Source organism: Triticum dicoccoides, chromosome 1A, assembly GCF_002162155.2.
Source record: "Triticum dicoccoides isolate Atlit2015 ecotype Zavitan chromosome 1A, WEW_v2.0, whole genome shotgun sequence".
NCBI classification, from domain to species: Eukaryota; Viridiplantae; Streptophyta; class Magnoliopsida; order Poales; family Poaceae; genus Triticum; species Triticum dicoccoides.
The window spans coordinates 497,085,020-497,105,783 of NC_041380.1; the positions used below are offsets into that span (position 1 = coordinate 497,085,020).

General features: G+C 44.4%; 4 protein-coding genes across 6 annotated transcripts; 1 reads left to right on the plus strand and 3 right to left on the minus strand.

The window, feature by feature from the left end:
- Positions 1-3,645: 3,645 nt before the first annotated feature.
- Positions 3,646-4,310, plus strand: LOC119282498 (histone H2B.11). The gene has a single exon (XM_037562715.1). It carries the CDS (start codon positions 3,719-3,721, stop codon positions 4,166-4,168), a length of 450 nt encoding a protein of 149 aa, XP_037418612.1. The 5' UTR covers positions 3,646-3,718; the 3' UTR covers positions 4,169-4,310.
- On the minus strand, positions 4,278-7,233 carry LOC119282479 (probable monofunctional riboflavin biosynthesis protein RIBA 3, chloroplastic). 2 transcript variants are annotated; one of them, XM_037562704.1, is made up of 7 exons: positions 7,076-7,233; positions 6,662-6,965; positions 5,930-6,151; positions 5,486-5,811; positions 5,165-5,294; positions 4,749-5,045; positions 4,278-4,651 (listed from the first exon to the last, which is right to left on the minus strand). In XM_037562704.1, exons 1-7 carry the CDS (start codon positions 7,129-7,131, stop codon positions 4,406-4,408), a joined length of 1,581 nt encoding a protein of 526 aa, XP_037418601.1. In that variant the 5' UTR covers positions 7,132-7,233; the 3' UTR covers positions 4,278-4,405. The 2 variants fall into 2 exon arrangements, with proteins under 2 accessions (XP_037418601.1, XP_037418605.1); XM_037562708.1 differs by lacking the exon at positions 7,076-7,233 and adding an exon at positions 6,334-6,404 and having other exon boundaries at positions 5,930-6,135; positions 6,662-6,792.
- A 778-nt stretch (positions 7,234-8,011) lies between these two features.
- LOC119282522 (50S ribosomal protein L17-like) lies at positions 8,012-16,369 on the minus strand. 2 transcript variants are annotated; one of them, XR_005138766.1, is made up of 7 exons: positions 16,037-16,369; positions 15,855-15,909; positions 15,681-15,731; positions 14,188-14,279; positions 13,998-14,075; positions 13,367-13,628; positions 8,012-8,091 (listed from the first exon to the last, which is right to left on the minus strand). XR_005138766.1 is itself a non-coding variant. In XM_037562726.1 (6 exons), exons 1-6 carry the CDS (start codon positions 16,090-16,092, stop codon positions 13,475-13,477), a joined length of 486 nt encoding a protein of 161 aa, XP_037418623.1. In that variant the 5' UTR covers positions 16,093-16,369; the 3' UTR covers positions 13,325-13,474. The 2 variants fall into 2 exon arrangements, 1 of the variants encoding a protein (XP_037418623.1); XM_037562726.1 differs by lacking the exon at positions 8,012-8,091 and having other exon boundaries at positions 13,325-13,628.
- Positions 16,370-16,528: 159 nt separating this feature from the next.
- LOC119282510 (very-long-chain (3R)-3-hydroxyacyl-CoA dehydratase 2-like) lies at positions 16,529-19,176 on the minus strand. Its single transcript, XM_037562719.1, has 9 exons — positions 19,019-19,176; positions 18,815-18,900; positions 18,662-18,709; positions 18,467-18,555; positions 18,315-18,368; positions 17,646-17,713; positions 17,247-17,296; positions 17,043-17,140; positions 16,529-16,937 (listed from the first exon to the last, which is right to left on the minus strand). The coding sequence occupies exons 1-9, from the start codon at positions 19,075-19,077 to the stop codon at positions 16,833-16,835; spliced, it is 657 nt and encodes a 218-aa protein (XP_037418616.1). The 5' UTR covers positions 19,078-19,176; the 3' UTR covers positions 16,529-16,832.
- Between the last annotated feature and the right edge of the window lie 1,588 nt (positions 19,177-20,764).

The window sequence follows — 20,764 nt, forward strand, 5'->3', positions numbered from 1 at the left end:
GTTAAACAAGTTCTAAGCAAGATTAATTTAACACCATAGCCCAGAAAGTTACCCTGCCAAGTACCCAACTTTTTATCCATTTTACCCCATGTTCCAATCACTATTCCTTACTTTGACATTATGCGGAGGAATACCTAAATATATAATGGGTAAATCACCACTTACACAAGTAAAAATGTCTCTAACAAATGTTCTCTATCCTTAGCCTCACCAAAACAACAAACTTCACTTTCATCAAAATTAATCTTCGTACCTAAAAAATGTTCAAACAAGCAGACGATATCTTTTATATTTCTAGTGCTAGCTAGATCAATGTCATCCATATACTGTATCATAGTAAAGCCTTCTTCTATTAACCTAGACGCGACACCTCTAATAAGTTGTTCTCTAGCTCTACTCACTAAAATATGTAGAACATCAATAGCAATATTAAATAAGATGGGGGAAAGAGCCCCCCCCCCCCCCATTAATCCTTTACCTGTCCTAAAATACTTACTCACATCTCACATGGCCATTGACCATTACTGCAATGCCACCGCTTTGAACTATCCGCTTAGTCCAATTAATATATTTAACAAGGAAACCTTTCATCTCAAGAATACAAAATATAAAACCCTAGTTAACTTTGTCATATGCTTACTCAAAGTCTATCTTAAAAAGAACCATGTTATCTTTCTTCTATGAATCTCACGTAAAACTTCATGTAAAACAAAATAAATCTATTCTTAATAAAAGCTACCTGAATAGGATCAATAATATTCAACAGTTCCGTTATTAATCACCTTAGTAATACAAATGGGTATATACATCTTAAGCATATTAGCCCTAGAGCATTTAGGAACTGAAGTAATCACACCATAATTTAATCTAGCCAAATCGATCCTCCCATAAAAAATCATTGAATAATTGAAAAAGAACCTTTCCCAACATATTCAAATAATGATAATAAAATTCTACTGGGAAACCATCCGGACCAGAAGGTTTATTATGATTCATTTGAAATAAAGCAACTCTATTTTTCTTCTAAACTAAACTCAACCACTAATTTATCTCTATCCACATCATCTAGCACACAGAAAATTGGAACTTCGAAGCAAACAAATCTTCCACTATTTTCAGTCCCAAACAACTCCTTATAAAAATCAGTAGATGATTTAACAAGTTAGCATCCCTTCTACCCCCTTCTTTTCGAGATACAATATGATTTCTTCTCCTCCTACCATTTTACTTTCGCCATAAGATAAGAAGAAGGAGCATTACGCGATAGAAGATCTCGCTCTTGAGCTCTTTGAATCCACTTAACCTCCTCATCCCTAACAATTCTATTGAGCCTCACCTTTGAAAAAAAAATCTCAGACTATACTTATGAGCAGAAAAATCTAAAAGTTCACTCTCTCTATCTATCTTGTCAGTGTCTTCAGTTAATTACATGGATGTGTATGGTTTTTTTACTTTCTTTCTTCACATGTACGTGTATGCATGTGCATGCGGGCGTGTGTACACATGCGCGCATGTTATGTGTGTACGTGTGTGCGCGCTTGGGCTTGTGCGTTCATGCGTGTCATGTGCACGCATGCATATCGATATCGTTCATGTGCGTGCGTGTGCGCTGCATGCGTGATATCAATAGAAAATTTAATTCATCTTCGGTGTGTTATATATACATCCGCATGGCGTGATGCCATCGATATGAGATAAATTTTTTTAATCTCCAACGTATACATGGACTACTGTATGACATGTGGAAAAATTATACTAGAGAAAAAATCCACTATATTATATGCTTATTTTTTTTAATAAAAAGTGCAATTTCTATGCAATTTTTTGTCATCAATTATTTTAAGTTTTTTTTCTTTATTCTTTTATATAATACTAATGTTTTTAATCCGTTCCTCCTCAGGAAAACTTCACCTTTTATTTTATCTTAGTTTCTGTTTCAGATTTTTTTCCCCCAGCCGTAAACAGGTGCCCTTTTTTATCAACAATATGATAACCTATATGTTGTTGTGGGAATGTTTTGCATTACATGTTAATAAAATTTGGTTGTATGAAGCATGCATATTTAGAGTAATATGAGCACTAAAACTGAAAATACATGTGGTTTTCTTGTGTTTGTTTATTGTACAGTTGTAAAATATTTATAAAATAACATAACAGAATTTTTCATGGGTGTTTTCATGTTGACGTGGGCATTTTTTATGCGTAGGGCTAGCTATTTAGATATAGAAGCTACACCTCATTTATGTTTTTTAACCTTTTTTAAAAATAACCATCACAGGGAACAAGGGAAGCGCACCACCTGAATATGGTCTCATTTTGGAAAAATGATGCAGTCTATAAAGAAAAACAAGTTGAAAGCCTAAACATCCTTAGGGGGGCCGAGGCAAGTACATAAAAACACACAAAAAAGGCCAGGTACAAAATTATAACGCAACACAATGATCAGCCTTATAGACATCAGATGGACCTAGGTGGTCGTTCGATGCGGCACATGTGATGTCATAACCACATATAGGGCACCACAAGAAACAAAGAGAAAGTTGTTGAGGCAACACATCGCGTCAGAGACAATAGAGAGGTAAACTACGAAGGATACCACTCGAGAAGGACAACACCAAAACCACCGTCAGGGGAAGACCACGGGTAGTCACGTCAAGGAGTCGTGCCATTACCAACCAGTACCATCCGCATCCGACAAATCAGGGGAAGGTTGGTCATATCCCTAGAGTGAAAATGAATACATGGAAGGTCTGGCTCGACAAGTGTGCATGAAGCGGAAGTACAATTTTACACCAGAAGAGTGATCATTGCCAATGGAAGAGGCGAGAAATAGTGATGATGATGATGTGACATGATCGTAGAGAGTGCCCCCAATGAAATTATCACTGCACAGGGCTAGTCTTGGCCCAAGGTGGAGTGTAAACGAAGGGCACTGTAGAACAATGAGAGGTCCCTTCAGGAACATCCGATAAAACAATGAGAGAAACAACAATAAGGCGTACCCACTGGTAGTTGTGTGGAGATTTTCCAGGGCTCACGAAAAATATTGATAAGTTCATCATGCGACATGAAAGAGATGAATGCCACCAACGTGAAAGAATAACATGGATGTGACACCACTGTCATTGTTGGGCGGAGCCATCGGTGGATTCCTCTCCATCTTCAAACCCGCCATAGAGGGAGAGAGGCATGGAAATGCCACTACTAAGGTGAGATGCGCCACCAAGGAGGCATGGAAATCAATACTTGTGTAGAGCATGTACGAATCCTTGTATTTACCTGCAACGATTTTCTTTTCAATTTCTACGTGTATAAACGATATATTTTTCTTTTCTTTTGGTGTATAAACTCCATATTGTGTAGACTTTTGACGGTGGATTAAGGAAACCCGAGAACGGGCAAAAATCCATCGCCGCCTCCATTCGGCGCCCAAAATTCGCGCTCACCGCCTAAACCGCCCAGAGATCCGCGCTCGACCTCCCACCAGCCAATAACTCTTCCCCACGCGTCTCAATCCTCACCGTCAACCACATCGGACGCCTGAGATCCTTCCACCTCACCAATCCGCGCCCTCACCCCCTCCACCAATCACACCCCCCCACGCCCCTCTATAAATCCAATTCCCATCTCATCCCACCGCAAACCATCACCAGCGCCCTCTCCGATCATCGTCCTCCTCCCCGCCGCAACCAGCCAGCCACCTCTCGATCCGTCCGCGATGGCGCCCAAGGCGGAGAAGAAGCCCGCGGAGAAGAAGCCGGCGGAGGAGAAGGCGGAGAAGGCGCCCAAGGGGGAGAAGAAGCCCAAGGCGGAGAAGCGGCTGCCGGCGGCCAAGGAGGGCGGCGGCGGCGGCGGCTCGGACAAGAAGGCCAAGAAGAAGGCCAAGAAGAGCGTGGAGACGTACAAGATCTACATCTTCAAGGTGCTGAAGCAGGTGCACCCGGACATCGGCATCTCCTCCAAGGCCATGTCCATCATGAACTCCTTCATCAACGACATCTTCGAGAAGCTCGCGCAGGAGGCCGCCAAGCTCGCCCGGTACAACAAGAAGCCCACCATCACCTCCCGCGAGATCCAGACCTCCGTCCGCCTCGTCCTCCCCGGCGAGCTCGCCAAGCACGCTGTCTCCGAGGGCACCAAGGCCGTCACCAAGTTCACCTCCTCCTAGACGCTCGTCCCCCGCCCTTCTCTCTCGTCTCCTCGCGTTTGATGATCGTCTTGGCCCCAGGGATCGAGGCTCGTAGTTTGTAATTGTTTTCGTTTGTTACAATGAACAATGGATGAATGGAATCGCTACAGATTGGTTGCAATATTTCGTCTCAATTCTCGTTCGATCGTTGTATATCAGAAAGAAATGAAGTTAAAAGAAACCAAATGATCCGTGGATCGTGTGGTGGGTGTATAATTAGTTCGTGGCGTTGTCTTCCGTAGGGTTGAGGAATTCCTTGAGGAGGCCGCCGGGGAGGTCGGAGCCGTAGAGGTGCCCCATCTTGGTCCTCTTGGTCTCGAGGTATTTCTGGTTCTCCTTTGTGATCGGCGAGATCACCGGGACCCGGCCCACCACCGCGAGCCCGTACCCCTTGAGCCCCACGAATTTGGCCGGGTTGTTCGTCATCAGCCGCATCGTGCGCACGCCAATGTCCCTGAGAATCTGAAACGGACAGCGAAATTCACCACCATCAATCATCAAGAACACATCAATCCTTCCCAAGAATGTTAAATCCACCATGGAGAATTCAAGTACGAACCTGGGCGCCGATGCCGTACTCGCGGGAGTCGATGGCGAGGCCGAGCTCGACGTTGGCCTCCACCGTGTCGCTGCCTTGGTCCTGCAGGTTGTAGGCGCGGAGCTTCTGGCCGAGCCCGATGCCTCGGCCTTCATGTCCGCGTAGGTACACGAGGACGCCGCGGCCGGCCTTCTCGATCAGCTGCATCGCCAGGTCCAGCTGCTCGCCACAGTCGCAGCGGGCGGAGCCGAGGATGTCGCCGGTCAGGCACTCTGAATGCACCCTCACCAGCACGTCTTCTCCATCGCCAATATCACCCTACACATTTGCCACAAACGATAAAGATCGCTGGGGATTGAATCGCACAATCAAACGAGTGGCTCACTGGTTTCTGCTCTGATCGTTCTGTCAGAGAAACACAGCAAGAATTTCATTACCTTTGCAACAGCGATGTGCTCAGTTCCATCCAGCTTGGATTGGTAGCAGTAAGCACGGAATAGGCCCCATTTAGTAGGCAAACGAGATACAGCGATCAATTCCACCAGCTTCTCCCTTTTCCTCCTGTACCTGAATTTACAACAACATACTGAAAATGAGATCGTATCAAAAGGGGTATCTGGAGGATGTAATTATCCTAACCTAATCACATTTCATTTCATTTATCTGCTTGATCTTGGAGAGCGGTTCAAACAGTACTATCCAAATCAGAATAAAACAGGTAATAAGTTCACAAAGGCTTCACCTTAAGGCATACTAACCGGATGAGATCAGCGATCGAAACAATCGGGACATCATGCTCCAAAGCCATCTGTTTCAGCGCTTGTGTTGATGCCATCGAGCCGTCCTTCGGGTCGATGATGGTTGAAAGGACAGATACAGGGCGTAAGCCGGCCAATGCGACAAGATCCACCGACGCCTCGGTGTGCCCGGCTCTTTTTAGCACGCCTCCATTCCGGTACTTGAGGGGGAATATGTGGCCTGGCCTTCTGAGATCACTGGGCTTGGAGTCAGGGGAGGCCAGAGCAAGGATGGTCTTTGCCCTGTCTGCAGCTGATACACCAGTGGATATGCCCACTCTCGCATCCTAAATAGATGGGAAAAAACAATGCTTCTAGTTACTTTCTTAAGTAAGGATTACAAACCTCATCAATCAGTGATTGTATAGTCCCTGCAACAAAGGTTATTGATCATAAGATTTTTACCACTGTCACTGTGGAAGCAACAGCTGAAATGTCACCAATTTCCGTGACCGGAGACATCATAGGAAGCATCAACCTTTCTAGGTCCTCTTCCTTCATGCCCACTGAGATGATGCCGGAACCATTTCTGATCATGAATGCAATTGATTCTGGGCTGGCTTGATCGGCTGCCATGATAAGATCCCCTTCGTTGTCACCCTTCTCGTCATCTACGGCAATAACAAACTGGAGAAGAATGAATAGTTAACCTTGTAACTAAAGTCAACTACGTTTGAAAAAAGGTGATAATTCATTTCAAGGCCCTGGATTTTGAAGCAAGCAACTTGCTACATGAAAATGCAGTATATCGAATATCATGATATTGACATTGACATTGTTCATCATATAATTTTGATTACAGCAATCACCTTGCTCACTGGCGATTTGAAAAAAGGCAGTCATTCAGACATCCTTGATAGTCCAAGCATAGCTTTGGAGTCTGCTTTACATGAAGGTACTCAATTACTCATAGTACAAGTTTACAACTACGGTTGCTTGGGAGAATAGGCAAGTGTGATTCATTCATCTTGTCATCTACAAGATGAAATGGATAATGGAGGCTGGAAGGTAGTACAGTTCGGCATATCTTTAAGCACCCCAAAAAAAAGATGGGCATGATCAAGCAGGGCCTATGTACAAGAGTTACATGAATAAAACTATCTGTGTTCAGAAAATCAGGAATTTCTTTTTCCCTACCTTTCCCTCCCGCAGCGAATTTATAGCATCCTCGATCGAGGAGAAACCCTCCGTCGGTTTATCAGGGTCACCCTCGGCATCACTACTAAAGAAATCTCCTGTTTCTTGAGTGACTTCAGCACCAACAGTTGTGAAGGAAGCACTGGACCCGTTTAGTTCTTGTGAAATTGGCCCATTCTTGTTCTCGTTCAAAGGATCATTTCGACGCCCTGCATCACCAATTGCATAGCACCTTAATCTTAAGCATCCCTTTCTGATAACTGCAAATCCTATACTGTTGAGACTAACAGAGCATTGCTGAAGCCTGCAGGAATCCAAAGTCAGCACAGATGGCAATCACAGAGAAAATTCACGAAATTCTTCGTTCCCGGCAAGATCTCCAGCGACAGAGGAAAAGGAAAGTAAGAATTTTACCTTGCGTTAACAGTGGCATGGGACGACAAGTGTGAGCTCAGAAGAACGCAGTCCATCTGGCGATCCCCGTTAACCGATCTTCTGAAATCAGCTCCGAAATATGTTTATATACCTCTATCGCCTGCATCGTCGCGACAAATCTCAGCCTATCGCTTGGACTTATCTGGTCATGTGGATAACAGAAGAAAAACCCACGCAATGTGTAGCCAGACTGGCCACATGTTTCTGTGCGGCAAGATAGAAGCAGCCACACGGTTCAGGTGATGCCAAGATAGCACATCCTTTTTCCCTTCATTCTTTCCTTGTGGGTCTAGTTAAGGGTCAAATGTACGTAGTAGATGTTGCACCTGAAAATGACAGGAAAAGTGTACCCCTTAGCCTGAAATTTTGGATGTTTTCTCCCGAATACATATAAACGTCTCAGGTCAATGTACTTATTTTTTCACATGAAGCATCGTCGCGGGTCACATTAACAGAATAGAGGTTCAGGTGTCCCAGAAAACAAAAGACTGAGGTTAAAACTTCTTCAGTTGCAAAATTGACCGCCTCCCCTTTCTGAGGTATACAATTTGGTCACAGGCTCGCAACATTTGCTTACAGTTTACTGAATAAGAAGGTAAATGAGGGTACTGAGCTCGACGATATGGTAGGCTGCCTGCGCCTCGAGGGTGGCTGAAGGGAGAAAAAACGTAAACTGATCGGAGGGAGCTCAGCTTCCTCGAGATCATAAGACACCATTTGCAATTCAGGATCAGTTCCGAGTCTCAACCATACGAATTCAGCACAACAGAGCAAAGTGCCAACATGGCCTCATTGCATCTTCATATCACGGGATTATGGAAAGTTTCAGGATACCCAGGGGCAGCAAAAAAGCTTCATCAGGCATTGCCAACATGACCACATCGAAGCAATGATATTAACATGACAAACTCCACCCGTTAATGATCGGTAAGCATGAACTCTTAGCACATCAGCAACCATTTCTAGTCACAATGATCCTTGACAAATAATATAGACTAGATGACCTGTCGCGCCAATTGGCGCGAAGACGAACAAGAACTAAAAAAGATTACTTTGCTTTTTTTATAGCATACGATGTTGATATATACTTGAAGTGTTGTGGATCAGTATAGAAGTCAGGGGACTACATATCAACTCTTATCTTGCTCTTAAAACAAAACAAAAAAACATATCATTTCCTCTCTTCAGAGCATTCTCCTCTTCTCCTCGGGTGCTCTGTTTGGCGTGCCACGAATCCTGCACCACCGCCGCCAAAGCCAAGTGAAGTGTTATTTACATAGCAGAAAAAATGTATGATACAGTTATATAGACATCTCTAAGAAAATAATGAATTGCACATGTAGATGGAGACTAAAACGAAGAAGGCATTAAGAATCAAGACGAAGGTCTGGTCGTAGTTAAGTTTTAGTTAAAATATCAAATGAAGTACCATCCATGACATAGTTAAGTTTCAGTTAAAATATCACGTAAGAACCTTTCAATTGAACTTAAAAGAACATACTGAGATTCAATCATTTGACACCCACGGAGAAGGTTCTCATATGGATGGACCCACGAGACAAACTTACGACGGGTTAGACAAAAAAACAGGAAACATTTTCATGTCAAAGGTATTTCAGAATTAACGGAGGAAAACACATAAAAATTACTGCCCCTCATCTTGTCATAATTACAACTATTCTACTATCATCAAATGGTGGACAGCCAGCCCTCCCACACATCTATGAATGACTAAAAAAAGAGGCCCTGTCAGAAGCAAGGGCATTATCACATACCATTGTTTCGTATCTGAATTACAAAACATAATTTTTTAACTAAACGTAATAATGTATTACAGGATAACCAAATCAACTTGTATGCATGAAAAAGAACTAAGCGTATCCAATCATTTGCGGCAACAAGACCAGCTTATATTATTCAAAGGAAAGTCAACATATAATAATACGGATTTCAACAAGGACTGCGCTAAATTTATTAACCTGTGTTTTAAATTTATATTCACTTGTTAATCAGGTAAACAAGTAAAAACACCTTGAGCAACAGGCATATCAATAAGGTTGGAAGGGAAAAAAATACACAACAAACTACTTGGCAGTGCATATCATTTGTTTATTAAGATCCTATTTTGCAGGAGCAACTGAGACTTAATAGCACACCTTCAGCACCAAGGAAGTCGCATATTCTACATAAGACCCCTCCTCTTCGTTCCTACAAAGTGTAAGAAAAGAAAAAAATATCATAAAAGAGAATAGAGGGCAGGTAGAATGTTGTCATATTAAAAAAATAGGTTCTCACAAAAATCATGTCGACTTTATCACTACTGTATGTGCAGGTAAGGAAGTAACTTGAGTTGTGACCTATGAGCAAGTACATATCTCAATAGCAGGTGAAAAGAAGTCAATCTCTGAAGATTCTTACCATATGTATCTCAGCTAGATGTCTTTGCTTCGAGCAAATCTTTCAGTCCTTTCATCGTCGTCACAACTTCTTCAGCTTTTCACTGTAAAACCTACATGCAGCAGGGTAGCATAACTAAGAAACGGGAAAACTAACAATTTTCTGTTTCTGATTCAAAGACGGAAGTTTATGCATCTGAAAATTCTTTCCATTTGCATCCCTTCTTCAGCCATACGGTCGCCGGAGCGCAGCCCCTACCATCAACAAACTCCGGTTGGACCAGCCCGCAAAAGCCCATGCGCTAGGATTACAGCCATGACAACTAAAGACCACAATGATCATCACTTCTAAACACTTGACATGGTGTGAGAATTTAGGAGCGGATAGCACGCAGGCATGAACCACAGTTGTATAGATGACTGACAGGGTGGTCAGGGACGACAGACTTGCCAACGGCTAGGAGAACCAACCAGTTAATTGTCAGAGATAAGAAAATAGTTAACTTTTGAAGAAAATTATGAAAAAATTGCAGTGTCATGCACAACCAGCAAAAAAACAGCCAACTATTCATGAAAGACTTATCCTACGCTAAACTAAAAGCTAGTTAGAACTATAAACATGCAAGCTCTCACATTACTTCGAACTGCTAACCTCAAATATGAGATCTTGAAGAATGAATGCCGTATGGTGCTGACTGCCAATATGGTAAATACATGTATTTGTTAAGGTACCTATAAACTAAAGGCAAGAAAACTGACAATTTTGAGATCAGGGAACCCATTCTGAGTAGGCCTTGTACGAAATCAAATGAAAAAACTAAAGTTATGCAGGGTAATGGATCTGTGGTTGCCGGATTCGCCACCCATCATCTGCAGGTTACAGAGAGTACAAAGAACCTGTGTGTGTGTGTGGCAGTTCCGTAAAGAAATATAAGAGCGTTTAGATCACTAAAGTAGCGATCTAAACACTCTTATATTTCTTTACAAAGGGAGTAATAAACAATCTGGAAACGTAAAAACTGCCGGTATCTTGTTTCCATATATACCAAAACAGGAGCATATTATCATGTGTCACATCAGAACACTAAGAAAGCATCAGGACACGATTTTAACTTGTAAACCATGCAAGATACAATCTAAGTGTTTACATGTCAAAAGACCATGAAAACCAATAACAGTGGGGTGGCCTACTTGGACTATACTGAAACTTACTCATCTTTTTTTGCTAGTGATAAAGGGTTGGGGTCAGACGATACAGTGACCTATATAGCCAAAATAAGCATCCCAAAATGGCTTGTTCAGGAAATGTGCAGAATATTGCTTTTTTTATTCTTATCCAGTACTTCAGTACATGGTTTCCAAACCTCTGGCCTGATCAATTATTTTTGTTATTAGAAAAAAAATACATAAATGAAAATGTATTTCCCTATTAACAGATTAGAAAGATAAACAAATCACATGTTAGTGATCACAAGGTAATGCCTAAAGATGTGCACTACAGTAACAAAAGAAGAGCAAGATATACACAGCCCATCACAGTTACATAAAACAAAATTTAACAGGATAGATCATATCTGCAGCATACCATTGGCAAGAAATTACTTGAGGACGCATGCCATTGCTAACTCTCTTCTAGGCCATTTTCACGTCCTTGCAGCCCCAATTCCCACACCATTACCTCATCTCAGTGCCAGTTGGAGTACCAGTTGACATGACCATAAAAACCTACGTCAACATCAACCAAAGGAATCATTTTTTAACGAATAGGAAAAGAAGCACAAAGTGATCATCACCACCTTGGCCTTTGGGGAACCAATTTAACATTATTGTCTTTCATTGACATGTTTGAAACAACAACTAACTTGAAATAGAGGAAGGATACGACACATGATACAAGTGGCTACAGATGGTCAAATACTTCAGATTCTGACAACAAGGAAGAATAGCCAACCTGCATCTTAAAAAAAATGCAGAAACAAACATGGATGGGAGAAACAGATGATTCACCCCTTTCTTTTTCGAAAACACTAAAGCCCACACGTGTGGGCGTTACCCAATTCGCCCACACGCCTGGATCATCGTTCATTGTCTTTTGCACGAATCTTGACACGAAAAGGTGGATTTGGTGTGCCACGTAGGACGGGGCTGGTGTGTAGGTGTTGGAGAGTTTGCCCACACGCCCGCACCATGCTGTTTGCCAGCTGCATTGTGTGGGCGAACTGCTTTTCGCCCACACAGCCACCAACTAGGTCATGCGCGTGTGGGCGAACTGCTTTTCGCCCACACGACACTACTACCTTGTGGATGGCAACTGCAGTTACGCGAACGTGCAACTCGGTACACACACATGGCAACTGTGATTCTTTGCTACATGGCAACTACAGTTACGCGAACTGCTTTTCGCCCACACGACACTACTACCTTGTGGATGGCAACTGCAGTTACACGAACGTGCAACTCAGTACACACACATGGCAACTGTGATTCTTTGCTACATGGCAACTATAGTTACGCGAACGTGGCAACTCGGTACACACACATGGCAACTGTGATTCTTTGCTACACGGCAACTGCAGTTGCGCGTACGTGGCAACCAGATAAACACACATTGCAACTGTGATTAACAATACATGGCAATTATGGTTGGACCACACGTGGCAACTAGGTAAACACACATGGTAACTACTTTTTGACCATATGTGACAAGTAGTTAATCACACACGGCAACTACGGTTTGATTACACGCGGAAACTACCATAAATTAGACATGGCAACTATAGCTAACCAAAACAGATAGAGTTGCCATGCTTTTACAACTACACTTGCCATCCCGGATGACTACATCTGCCAACCAGGATGGCAACTAAATCGTCATCCCACGGGGTACCTAACGTAGCTGCGTCAGGACGTGTGGGCATTTTTGCTTCGTGCCACACGCACGGGGTGGAGATGAGTAGTATTTGTTGGGCGTGTGGCACGAAGTAGCCGCGCCCACACGTGTGGGCAATTCTAATGTCCACCCACACACAGCCCGTGTGGGCTGCCTCCTGCTCACACCACACACGGTGTGTGGGCGCATGTCGTATATGCCACACGTGTGGCAGTTATCGGCGTCCTTCTTTTTAGTCAGGCTCTTCCACAAGATTATTTCTCTTCGTTTCTATTGCAGATCTAAAATTCCACAAGATTATTTCTCTTCTTTTTCTATCTCAGATCTGAAAAACACAAATTGAGAAATCAAAATCACAGAATCAAAGAACTGAGATAATACCTGGGGAAGGAGGAGGGGGGAGCAACCTAGATTGGGGATGGTGACGATGTATGACGAGCTCCTCCACTCCACCATGACGCTAGTGTCACCTGGAACTCCTGCTACTCTGACCCCACCCCGCACCAGCATCCTCCTCTGCTCCTCCATGCCCACCACGAAGACCATGTTGCCCCTGCTCTCCCATGGTGGCGTCCCTCCTCTCCTTCCTTCTCTCTCCCCTTCTCATGTTCTCTCTCTATCTCCTGCAGATCAAATCGAGCGCCGCCGCCGCCGGAGAGACTCGGATCCGTTGGAGACAGGGAGGGGGAGGAGAGAGCGGAGGGGCACGGGGGCTGAGGACGTGCACGTCAAGCACGGGGCAGCTCGCGCAACGCTCCCTCGCGGCTGGGGAGAGGAGATGAGGCGGCTAGGGAAGAGGAGAGAAGGCGGCTAGGGTTCTGCAGGTGAGGGAGGAGGAAGCGAGCGAGGGGAAAGGAAGAGGAGAGCACTCAGGACTTATCCTCGCCGAAACGCTACAGTAAATCGCGAGGCTATGAGGGGAATAAAAGGAGACGTGGCTGATGCCGCTAGTTGGGCGCACTAGCTCATCCTTTATATGTTCAATATCATGTGGAAACATAGTCTCTTACAGAATGGATCTCCTAATTAGCGCGTCTAAAGATAAAAAAAATCTCACAAACATAAAATAAAGATAAACGATGCTTTTGGTTCTCATAGCCCTTCTGTTTTGGACTTCTGGCTGACTTTAGGCCCTGCCCACTGTTGGCTGGCATGGGACTTGGTCCATGGATCAAGAGGGGCACGCTGGGGAGGCGGTGGAGTCGCAGGTTTGGCCTCTCGAAGTTCATTCTCCCGGTCGACAAACCTGTGTATGACATTGGCAACAGATGTTGAATTCAATCTCACCACGGTATATAGTTTGTTTCTCTGCTGCATTGTGGCATGTTCTTTATTAAAGTCGGTTCATTTACCAGAGTGAGAGAGATGGGAAAACAATTTTTTTTCATGTCATGGCATCACCATTCCTTTGAAAAATATTTTTTTATAGGCAAATTCAGACCTCAATCTAAGTTTATTATACAATACGAATACACAAAGAGAACTAACTGGCACCATGTAGTGAAAGCACACTACTTGAATGTGAAGACCCATAGTCAACACAAACAGTGAAAGTATTTTTTTTGAAAATTAAACTATGATTTTGTGCAGTAAGGTATATGGAGTACAAACATACTCGATGTAAGCCATTGGTGCAGCATCGCCAATTCGTATCCTGGTTCGCAATAGTCTTGTATACCCACCAGCTCGATCCCTAGATATAAGTAGAAAATAACAAAGATACATAAGATATAGCTTGAGAGGTTCTTCTGAGCATGCTAACCAGACCAAAATTGAAACCAACCCATAACATAGGTAAAACTTACTTGTAACGGTACGCAAGCTCTGTGAATAACTTGTGAACGACGTCATCACCTCGAACAAATGCCGAGGCACGTCTTGCTGCATCTAGTGTACCCTATAAAATAATAGAATGTCCATCAATATACCAGCAATTTCAGGAACGGAAGTTTCAAGAGAAAGAGCTTCATAAATCATGCACTATATCCGGGCATGGGCATTTAAGTCAAGGGAGTAGGGACACTCCTGGAATGTGGAATGATACAATTTTCATGTACACAACAAAATTTTCTGCATCTGAAACCTATTTTGCGTTAACTTCATCGTTACAGGGTGACATTCACGACGCATTTGGTTCGCGACTTCTACGCTGTCTCCCGATTACACCGGCTCACGATTGCGTTACAGGCGTTTGTTTGGATTCGGTTGATTTCAGACACCATGTAATCGCAAATCATTCTTCACTAAACTGAAAACACCCGGTACAGCCCGGTATGGAATAACACCACCACTCTTCCGGATCGTTTTCTTCACCGCGGGGAACAGGCAGTAGCGCCGGTGATCTCCCTCCACCATGAGCAGCACCGCCGGCGACCCCCCTCCGCCATGAGCAGCAGCGCCGCCGTATCAATTCGCCGCCTCCTTGAGCAGCAACGCTGCCGGTGTCCCTTCATTGCCACCGCCATGAGCAGCGCCGCCGATGTCCCTTCGCCGCCACCGCCGTGAGCTGCGCCGCCGATCTCCCTTCCCCGCCGTGAGCAGTAGCGCCGCTGTGAGCAGCTGGTGATCTCGTTTCTCATCGCAAGCCATCCCCGCAGCCGTCCCTCGGGCATCTTCTACAAGGCTGGCCAGCGGCGGCGGTGCCACTGTTTCCTCTTCCCTTGCGTGAACCAAACACATCACGTATTCGCTTATCTCTGATCTAATACAGTGTATTCTCATTACAATACTGAATACGTTACCGCTGCTCGAACCAAACGCGTCATCAGATTTGTACGAATTCATTTCGTATGATCACCGCTGTAACATCACTGACAAACAGGGTATCCTTGAATTACATACTGACCTCTTCATGAAAGCAGCTTCCATGAAGTTTCACTCGTAATTGCTTAAACAAAAGAATGCTAACACTGAACATCTAATCAGGTAGTCAAAATCTCAGCAAGCTAATAAGTTTCCACGAGAGACTACAACAAGAAACTCATATAAGACAACTGCACCTCACTATAAGGTGAAGGTTTTCTATGCATAAGCCAATGTGTCCAGATCATGCCATTTTTCATCAGCATAGCGAGTATCAGCATCAACCATGAATGGACTCCTACACAGTTTGCCGCACAGGATATGAACCCTGCCGAGGGCAAACCTATCCATCTAATCAAGATGGCTGGTTTCACTACACTACTCAAGTAACAATCTAGTATACTGTCAAAATTCAGTACAGCAGGCAATGGAGGGCCGTAGGTGGGAGGTGGCGATTAGTGAATACTGAATTCTAGTAAACGACTTAAGGGCGTACATCTTTGCCGAGCTGCACCATCTGATCCGCCTTCCGCCGCACCTCCTTCGCCTGAAACGGCAAGAAGCAACCCATGAAAAAGAAGGGCCAAAATTCCCTGGCGCACGAACCCTGCACTCCTCCCACCGCAAGGTGTTCGACGAAATGCCGGAGTAAGATGAGGCAGGAAGCTACCTTGGCGACGGTGGTCTCGATCCGCTCGTGCTTCACCAGCTGCGACACCATCGTCCTGCGGCGAGAGGTCGGGAAGGGGCAGGGAGAGAGGCATCCATGGCCCGTGGGGTCAGGGAGAGAGCGAGGGTGAAACGGAAACAAAAGGGAGATGGGTGGAGCGACAGGGACGGAGAGATGGATACCTGAGCATCGAGACGCGGTGGGCGGCGTGGCGGCCGAGCTTACGGAAGTTCCCCATGGCGGCGGCGGCGGCGGCGGGAGCGGAGAGTGGCCGGCGGTCAGCGATCAGACGGGTCTGCCAGGCTCCGTTTGTTTGGTTCTGACTGTGTGCTTCAGTTATGGGCCTTCAGGGCCCAAAATTAGGACGTTCTTTAGGCCACAATTTCTAACAAGGCCTGTGCTACTGTACAGCCGCTTTTCTAAAAAAAAGGTTTTCTCTAAAAAACCAAAAAAAAGTGTAAGACTATTTGCTCTCACTCCACATCCACTGACCAACACATTGATTTGCAACTCTGGAAACTGAATCACTTCAAAAATAATTGGCAGTTGAATTGAACAAGCAGCTTAGGATTATCACACTGATTTGCAACTCTGAAATGAAAATTAACAGAGGTAATTTAAGTAAAGTGGAAGAGCAAAAAAAGTTGTTTCATATTGTTTTTTAGCTGCACAAATAGTCCAGTACTTTTTTTCATACGTTAAATAATCTGTCATATTTTTCTCAAATGTCATAACCATGAGTTGCGCAGCATCTTCACTCAAATTCAGTAAATCTGATAGAGATCACCAGTCTGCTAGTAGTATAATAAATTGCTGCTCCAAAGGTAGACAATCCCCAGTAAACTGCTAGTAGTATAGTAAGTTCGCCGTTCATCTCAGCCAAGCCTCCACAAATGCATCAGCTGCAAGATCCCCCGGCAACCTGCTCGCCTACCGAATTTCAGCGAAATAATGGCAGCTGAGCTGAACCTATTTCTTTCACGCTCGTTTCTTCCTGCCCCCCTTTCCCAGCTTGGACTTGCGCTGCTTGAACACATGCAGGTACAACTTCAGCCACAGAAGCGGATAGCACAGTAGCACACCCTGTCACCGCATGTTTGCCAGTAAGTGATCAAATGAACATTATGATAAAACAGAAGTAGCAGGGATGCAGGGTGTATCTGATTCGAGTATTCGACATCGACATACCACAAGAAATGAATGGTAGCTCATGGAGAACTTTGCAAAGAATCCTGAGTAGAGATCCCTTTCCTTCACAAATGGAAGAGCTTGGCACATAGTCCACACTGCGTACAGATATAGCAAGGAGAGTAGAGCACAACAGTGGATTATCAGATTAAGGAAGGTTGTTTTTATAGGGACGATGTGGTGTGGAAGAGATTCTGAGCTTACTTTCTCCTGGTCCTACCCCAATCGGATACAGCGGGATAAAGGCAGTGTACCTACAGGCAGGAAGTTGTTTTGAGATAAAGCTGTATAATACTATAATCTGAGAACTGAGGTGCAATGGTCTGAAAAACCGCAGGGGAGCAGAAATAATTGCGAACGGGAAGTAATTCACATAGGATGTGACTATTTTACAGTAGGCTTTCCATTTTATACTCGCAAATAAAAGGGATTATATGTACTAGTTCTTTCAGAAAATAATAGAGGTCTTATGCTAATCAGTTGAGTTTATGCTGTGAGTATACTTTAACATGTTCGCGCCAAGCAATGACTCATAAGATAGGGCAGCATTTATAATCAAAACAAAATATAAATGTGAGGATTGACACTGCTAGGGGATGGAACCTGAGGTAAGTCATCCATGCTGGACAAACTTTTAACGTAGTCAGAGCATAGTGAGAGTATCGGATGACCTGCACAATGACAACAATATATTAAGCGTGGTTCAAAAAACTTCCCCTAAAATGTGGACCTTACGAACTATATCTCGTGAAGATTCTGAATAAGAGCCATTTTCTACCGCTAATTATTCCTAAAGATACCACATACTACTATGCTTGCTCGTCCGGCGTTTCATCAACAGGTAATCACCGGTCTATTTTCTCTTAACAACTGAACATAATTAGGTTAATACATTGAGAAAAAACTTTATGGACAGAACAACCCTTCACAATGACACGTTTTTGAACACACTCTTCACAATGACACCATTAATGCTGACATTACTAGCAAATTAGCCTAGCAACAGAAATATGGGTTCAGAGAAGAATCAAGCTGTATATTAAAACATGCTTTCAGAGCAGTAACTCATAAAAAAGTGAGAAAACGAGAAGTTATTCTGCCTTAACAAGTTTATATCAGGGCAATGCATCTTAAGAAGTTTATAACAAGTGGATCACAAACATAAGAGAGTAGCAAAGCTACGTCGCTCTCCATTGGTGTGGTTACTGTTGACTTGGTGAGAATAAGACAACTCATGAAAAAGTGAGAAAACGAGAGGTCATTGTGCTACACCTCAGATATGCTCCAAGCCATAAACGTTATGAACACAGAGGGACTGCCCTGAACCTGCATTTGCAATAGCAGACTGAACTTATCAGCCAAACTCTACTTATAGGAAGAACGAAGAAACTTGTTAAGCCCGTTGGTTCGTGCGTTCATCCCACCTCAGGGATTTGCCGGAGAAGGGCGAGAATGAAGTGAGTCCTCCCTCCCCATTGCAGGAAAGCAAGAAACGGCGAGGTGGGTACCAGTCCTGAACAACCAAAAGGGCCAACGATGCAAAGTCAATTCACATCGTCAACACGGGGACAATCCAGCAGAAGACGAAATTAAGTCTAGCTAGCAGTTCATCCTCCCACCGACGGCGGCATGGACGGTCTCAAGAACCGCGCAGGTCTGCAGAAAGCCTACAGAGACAGCAAGAAAACGCGGAAAAGAAGTTATCCGTCCACACGAAATTCAGAATTCAGATAAGAAAATAGAAATTAGGGGAGGCGGGAGGCAGCACGCACATATGAGGTCGCCGGCGGCGGCGTACGCGGGGCGGACGGAGAACGGAGGGGCTACGCAGGGCAGCAGGCAGAGCAGGGCGACGGACCTGCGGTTCGACGAGGAAGGGGATCGGGAGACGAATTGGTTAGTACGGGCGGGAAGGAATCAAGCGATTAGGGAATTCAACTGTTGCTGCTGCTGCTGCTGGGAGGTGGTTTGGTTACCATCCGATGGCCTGGAGGGAGTTGTAGGCGAGGAGGTAGAGCCGCGAGGGGCGCGCCATGGCCGCTGCGAAGCTTCGTGTTGGAAGTTGGAACAGAGAGGGTTTGTCCTAGGATACCAGAAGTGGCTGCAGATGAGTATTGACGGAGCAGTTTCTGTGGCTGAGGTTCTGCACGGTCGTCGCTCGTCGTCTGTACTGACTGAAGTGGACGGGAGGACTGAAGAAAGGTGGTGATGCCTTTTGGCATAATTTGATCAAAAAATGGGGTGAAATTTGAAATTACAGTTTCAGGGTATTTTTAAATCAGTTCGGTCAATTGTGCGAAGCTTTTCCAGAATGATAAACATATTACTTTCACACAAGTTTGAGTGTACCACGAAAATCATTGCAAGTCCATTGGTTAAGTGTACCACGAAAATTTGAGTGCTTGCATATGGAGTTGCGGCTGACTACATAAATGACTACATCCGCATTGGGGACGATACAATCTTCGACTGTGTGAATAGATTCACACAAATGATCGAGATCTTCGAACCGGGGTACTTGAGGGAATCCACTAATGAAGACACAAAGAGGCGCATAGCACAAAATGAAGAAAGAGGATGGTCAGGGCGCTTGCATCCATAGATTGTATCAATTGGGCATGGAAAATCTATCATGTGGCATGGCAGGGTCAATTCAGAAGGTCATTCCTCAAGACAATTGCATTAGAGGATCTATAGATTTGGCATTCCTATTTCAGATTTCTTGGATCACACAATGACCTCTGTGTCCCGAAGAAGATGTGGTTTGAATCTTTAGGGGCTTCACATAGGGGGCATTGACCATTTTCCAGGCCATTTTGCTTAAGCACCCCCGTACCCGAGGGTAGGCGACCACGAACTAACTGCCAAAGGAAAATCCAAATTTTATGAGGCAACTTGCCCAAAGGAGACTCAATTCTTCCGGTCCCGGTCTTGCCACAAGTGCTTTATAAAGAGACCGAGAAGAGAACGGGCCATTTGGCTCCAGGTGCCGACCCATGGTATCCTGGTCCAAGGACTGTGTGTAAAGGGCTACACATTCTAATAGTTCCTCCCATTGGTATCGCTCGAAGGGACCGAACATACGTCTCAAGGCTAGGTTACCGAGATTTGCAAGGGCCGCTTCCACTGTTATGTAGGGGAGCGTAGATATATTGAAGATACTTGGGAACCTAGAGGCAAAGGGCCGATTGCCTGACCAGCGGTCCAACCAAAACAGCATATTAGTCCCTGAGCCCGCCGTAATGGAGGTGCCAATTCAGAGCACCGGAAGCAACTAGATTACTGATTGCCAGAATTGTGATCCTCCCGCTTGATGAGTGAATGCAAGCGGCTGTCCAAATTTAAGTTCCAAATTAATATGTTGTGCAAATTTAAGTTGGAAACTTGGAATGAACTCTTTATGCAAAAAGATAGAAGAAATAGCAAAGACAAATTTATAGGGAGTTAGTTTCATGGGAAGGGCCAGGTGCAACACGTTGGAGGGGATCGTTTGGGGAAGGATAAGAGATGCTCTGGTATGGTAATTTGGTTGTAAACGGACAAACTGGAGTAAAATTCAAGCAATCTCCCTGCATTCAACCAAAGGAAATTCCATTTCAGCAGGCAACCACAACCTTTGAGATTGTTGTTCTACGACCCTTGAGATAGTTGACTGAGAGAGCGGCATCTAAGGAGCTCCCATACAGTCTCTTCACAGTTCAGAAATTCAGTTCGTGAGGAGG